We start from the raw sequence: 5,835 nt of genomic DNA, 5'->3' as shown, positions 1-5,835 counted from the left end.
TTCTCATAAACTTTATTTTCAAATCTAATCTCGTTTATCTTCAAATTTTCTCAAATAAACAACAAAAAAATTATCTTCAAATCCTCTCAAAATCCACTCAATTACTCTTCCTCAAATCAACTCAAGTGATTCAATTAAAAAATTCAAAATTTCAAACCCATATGTTTGTGAAACGAGATTCTTTGTGATTGATAATTTTTTTAAATCAATATAGTCAAAGATATCCAATACTTTTGAGATTAGTGTATCCATATTGCGTATCAAAATATGAGCTAAGCTTTTGACCAATGCACCTTGGCATACTTTAGATAATTGTATTTAAAATATTTTTTGGTCTACTCATTTAAATTTTTCGACGACATACTGACAAAAAATGTGAAACAACAGTTAATTATCTAGCACTAATAAAATTTTGTGTATTTAAATGTTTTGTTTAGACTATAAATATCTTTTGAGCTATCAAAAATATATAGTTGAGTATGAAACATCCATTTGAACTTAAGGAGAATTAAGCATGTACAATTTAAACTAATCACCTATTAGTATCTTTAAATATTTATATTGACAAAATAAAAATATTTCTGAATATCTATATTATATTTAAGTTTGGAATCATTACCAAATGAAAGAAATGAATATCATTTTCTGATAAGCATGTAGCAACTAACATGAAAGAGAGCACTGACTATCATTTTAGGTACTATCATTGCTTAGTTTGATACAGCTTCAATATGAGCTTAATAGTTCACTTGCGTAAAATTAAAAGCACTTCGATTAAGCCTCTCACTTTAACTGTCACAATAACATTTATTTTTTGTATCTTATACAAAAGTTCCTTTTATTTTTATCTTAGAAGTCCTTATAGAGAAACTCATTTAAAAAGACAATATATTTGCTAATTTCCGACTAACAACATACTGCATAATTTCAGAAACCTCCAGGATAAAGCAGGCTATATAGCAAAGGCAGGAAAGCACACATAAATGCACAACCTATATATATGCAAGTGGTGAAAGGTGAATCAACATAAGAACATAAAAGAAATCATTAACTAATGCTTCTTAAATATAAGGGAGATTCTTATACATCACTTTTCTTTATATCCAACATGATGAAAGAGATGTAGAAAATTATAATGTGCAAATATTAGAATCCTAAATAAAAATAGAAAACGGTTCTTGATTATTTGGAGCACCCCCGGTCTACTACTACAAACTCTTTCCAACTTTAATGCATTGCTAACAAATTTTAAAATTGGAAACAAGTCATGCCTCACGTGGTCCATCATAACCATTAGAATTTGCTGTTAAGCCTGAATCCGTATCAATGTTTACCCAAAATGCCTCCAAGACAATTTGGGCATGAAAAGAAGTCGGACATCAACCCAAATTTACACCACCACCTGAAAATTCCACCTCCTGAAGATAAGAAAAAAGTAGGAGACACGTTAGTAAGTTATAGCCTCATAATTAAGAAAATGACAACTAATCATCAGATCTTTAAATTGACAAAAAACAGGAGACACATCAACCAGTTATAGATAATTTCTTCTTTTTCTGTGAAAATCAGTTGTAGAATTATTTTTAAAATCAATCTTCACAGTATCTAGTTTACACTACAAAGAAAATTTAAAGAATATGTTTGTGCTTTTGTTAGAATCTAACACCAATGCTCTAACTCTTACTATGTTTCTTTTACACATTCTTCTATATTAACTATGACATCAATACCATAGAATGACTTGTAAGGATTCTTTTGCCACCTCTGATACCAGTTTCAGTTCAATAAATGAAAAATGAATAGATTTGAATTACCAATGAGCATGCAATTTCATGTGTACGGCTACGTAACATAAATCATTGCCTTTTTTTTTTCTTTTATGGTTTTGAAAGAAATGTTGCTCAAACCCTAAAAATAGGAAGATCGGGAATTTAAATTTGAGACCAAAGTATAGAAAAAATACTAGGTCAAGAGTAATTCCAGCTTATAGAATTGAAAAGTATCAAAGGGACTATAGTTAGGAAAAATCAAGAACCAGAAGCAATAACGGCTGTAAGCAGCAGTGCTACAATGAAAACTAGATTATTGATTTCATCATGGGAAGAATATTATGAAAAAGGTGTACAAGAAATGTGGGTTCATCGAATAAAATTCCCATAGGCCACTTGAATAGCAGGTTGTGAATAATAAACTCTTTGATATGGAATTTGTCACTAAAAGCATCTTTATAATACCGAAATTCATTTTTTTCACATAATTTGAGAAACATTGTACGCCAATTTCACAAGATGAGATGATGACAAGATGAATATCTATCAAATTAAATTCTGACTTCTAAAGCGGGTTGCTGTAACCTGGGAGATAAAACATCATAGTGTTAAAACAATATATTCCCTAACTGAATAGTCAAGAAGTGGAGCTAGAACATGCTCAGGAATTTTGTTATAATACGATGGAGCCCGCAAGATAATATGTCTAGCTTTTAACTATTGTGTGAAGAGAGCTCAAATATTACAAAGCCTAGAACAGAACACGCAAATTTGTAAGTTTTTGAAAGGATTAGTGGAAAAACAGGTCACGGAATACAGTAACACTCTGCTACCATGTTGAGCACAGAAAAACCGAGAAGGAATACAAAACATTCCATGTGTTGGGTATACTACACATGAGTAATCTTATTTATAATGAAAAAGAGATACAATAATAAGCAACACAATGTCTAGTAACGGGAAATATTTGGTATGATATTTCCCTATCAAATCATATCTTATCTACCTATTTTTAATGTAATCAAATCATATCTCAAACATAAGTAATGTATCAAAAACAGAAATCAAACCTGAGCAGGTGGCAAGGATGAGACCCAGTCTGATGTGTGTGTAGGAAGAAGCCCCAATGCATTGAGCTGCACAACAGGATAATCACATAAGAATTTAAAAAAAAAAATTACATAAAATCAAGGTTGCCAAACTTGAGAGTCTAGATAAACTTGTGAAATCCTAGTAAACTCAAATCAATCTTCAAAAGTGTTAATAAAAGACAGATTCTATCACTCAAACGCAATTCAATAGCATATCCATATATCAAACAATTGAACTCCATAAAAAGCAACCATAAGTAACAAAGTAAAAACATAACTTACACTTGACCCGTATTATATTATATTCAGGCATTTACACTTTTGTTGTAGTTTTACAAATCAGAATAAAATAATAATGAAAACATAAAATTATACATTACAGAGCACAAGCATTTTAATCCAAGTATCAAACAAAATCAACCAAAGGTATACATTTTGAGGCCAAACCACACATAAATCTAGGCTTGCAAACTTTGCTTGTAAAACAGAGTTATCCAAATTTGTAACAATTTTGCCTGAACAGGAGATATAAACAGAAGAGCTTACAAGCAATTTAACTTGTTTTTGTGTCAGGGGATCATAAACGCACAACAGTGTAAGAGTTTGACAACAACAATGGAACATACATTTACTTGAAATTTTGAAATACAAGTATCAAGACGACGACTATGAGGCAAAAAATGACTACATATATTACCTTCCAAACACCTAGTGCCAAGCCACCCAAATTAAGGGCTATAAATAACAACTTAGGTCCAAGAAGCTCCACCTTATTGTCTTTGTAGGGCTCAAAAACTGCAAAAACCAATAGAATGCATTAACAATCCCAGACCAAAGAGAAGTTCCCCAGTAGATGTTTCATGAAGTTCTAGCCAACAAAAAAGCTAGTAAACCTAAAGACCGAAAACACATTCACTAATGGGACATCTAGTGTCAATGTAATAAGACCAAAGGAAATTAAAAGTATCAGCCATTCCAGAAGAACACTCCTTCCATACCCTCGAAGGCTCAAACACCAGAGAACAACTAACAAACAAAGTCTGAAAATAAGGGGAACATGCAGACGAAAGAGCACCATAAAAAAAGCTAACCAATCACTAATACTGAGTTTTCAAAGCTTTTAATTATTTTTCTTTTCAAACTTCTCTTAGGAAGCTTTCAATTAATGCCTAGTTTGGTTTAGGGGATTTAGAGGACAATTAATTTTGAAATTGGTGGAACCCACCCACTATATTATTTTTCACCTATTTCCACTCATCCCTCTCCTCGTATCTTCTCTATTTCTCTTCAAAAAAATACCTTTAATTTCTATTTTATTTTTCACATATTCTCATTCTTTTTATTTCATTCACCCAATTTATGTTCTCTCTACCGAACAGGACCTAAGGGTGCATTGGAGAAACTTATTTGCAACTTATTCGAGCTTTTCTTAAGCTATAAGCACTTATATAATATTTGTAAAACTTATAAAAATAGCTGATAATGCGTGTTTAATTTAGTTTTAGCTCATTTCAAAAGCTCGAGGATAACTTACAACTTAAGGAAAACAACTTAATCTTCTCTACTTGTTGGTAAAGGAAACAACTAGTATATACCCCATACGTGCTAACATAATAAACACTTATCCAAAAATCACTTAATTAAGCTGTTTACCCAGCCACGCTAACAAAATAACTGATCTATAAACACACACTTACACATCACAGATCAACGAATTCGACATTAAAAATATAAAGGGAGAATCATACGTCTAAGATCAACCATGCAATCGAACAATATAAACTAAAACGAGACGAGAAGGCGAAAACATACTCTTTCCGACACTCTGCAAGGCACTAATGGGTTGCCAAAGAGCAGAGAAAGTAATCCCAATGCTAAACAAGTGGACTGTGCTACCAGCCATCCACATCATGAACCCCATCATCAGTAAATTCTTCAAAGGGGCTTGAGCTACCTCCCAAGCTTTCTGTTCATAACGAAAACAACAATCATAAAAAACCAATATTAAATAAAATTAAGCAATATTTCCACAATTAACAAATCAATAGTGAAAACAAAAAAGAAGAAAAACCTGGGCTTTCCAATTGGATTCAGCGTCCTTCTTCTGGCGACTAAGCGTTGAGTCGTCCTGCACGATTGAATTTCAAATTTAACTTAAAAAACCAAATAATTCGAAAAGACGAAAGAAATTGAAAGGATTGAAGCGTGCGCGGGAAGGAACCTGGTCGAGAGAAGCGCGAGAGAAACCGGGAGGATCGGGAATATCGCGAGAAGTGGAATTGTCGGAGAGGTCAACGGCCCACCTTCTTCCTCCCGATCCCATCACTCCCTTTCCCTTCTCCATCGATTCTCTCTGCTTGCGAATACGGCTGCACCGAACGAAACGGCGTCGTTAAGGAGCGGCGTCTCTCTCTCTGGATCGAGTTCAGTGGCGGGTGAGTCAGGGCAAAGCTGGTGTGAGGTTTCAGAAAAGTTTCTCTACGCTCGTTTTGCTTTTCTCAAAACGACGTGGTTTTGCGTAGTAGTCATCAGGTGAAAACAGAAAAAATTGAAAACTGCGCGTAGCACTTATTTTCAATACTCACGGTGGTTACTTTTTAAATAGTTAAAATTCAAAGATATATAAATATAAAAAGTAGTAATGTGAAAAAAATATCTAGTTATAATATAGACATAATTAGTAGACTGTGGGTTTAGATTCAAATATATATCTAATTTTATAATATAGTATAACATCTTTAAGATAGATTAACAATCATTAGTGGAATATATTGGATTGACTTTTGCTTTGCAATTATGTCAAATTTAACTAAATTCAATCTCATACTAGTGTTGGTTGGATAATCATTGTTATATGTTGAACTGCAAATTCAATTAGATTTTATTAAAATCTTAAATAATAACTGATGAAAATACAAGCATTTTCGTGTGTCTATTTTTACTTTATTATAATAAAAAAGTAAAAAAAATCAATT

The 5,835-nt window shown here is 32.4% G+C and overlaps 1 protein-coding gene across 1 annotated transcript; it reads right to left on the bottom strand.

Moving 5' to 3' along the window:
- Nucleotides 1–1,027: 1,027 nt before the first annotated feature.
- Nucleotides 1,028–5,406, bottom strand: LOC106763846 (ER membrane protein complex subunit 4). Its single transcript, XM_014648009.1, has 6 exons — nt 5,082–5,406; nt 4,932–4,988; nt 4,673–4,826; nt 3,558–3,655; nt 2,840–2,905; nt 1,028–1,418 (listed from the first exon to the last, which is right to left on the bottom strand). The coding sequence occupies exons 1-6, from the start codon at nt 5,202–5,204 to the stop codon at nt 1,380–1,382; spliced, it is 537 nt and encodes a 178-aa protein (XP_014503495.1). The 5' UTR covers nt 5,205–5,406; the 3' UTR covers nt 1,028–1,379.
- Between the last annotated feature and the right edge of the window lie 429 nt (nt 5,407–5,835).

The sequence above is a fragment of the Vigna radiata genome, chromosome 6 (genome assembly GCF_000741045.1).
Source record: "Vigna radiata var. radiata cultivar VC1973A chromosome 6, Vradiata_ver6, whole genome shotgun sequence".
In the NCBI taxonomy this organism is placed as follows: Eukaryota; Viridiplantae; Streptophyta; class Magnoliopsida; order Fabales; family Fabaceae; genus Vigna; species Vigna radiata.
The sequence above is the reverse complement of the archived record's forward strand: the minus strand, read 5'-3'. Positions and strand labels throughout refer to the sequence as shown.

Excerpts from the sequence above, each read along its gene's own strand:
- LOC106763846 (XM_014648009.1), bottom strand. The coding sequence starts at position 5,204 with ATGGAGAAGGGAAAGGGAGTGATGGGATCGGGAGGAAGAAGGTGGGCC. Across the intron at positions 4,989-5,081 it reads CTCGCGCTTCTCTCGACCAG|GACGACTCAACGCTTAGTCG; the intron begins GTTCCTTCCCGC and ends TCAATCGTGCAG. Across the intron at positions 2,906-3,557 it reads TGGCACTAGGTGTTTGGAAG|CTCAATGCATTGGGGCTTCT; the intron begins GTAATATATGTA and ends CCTGTTGTGCAG.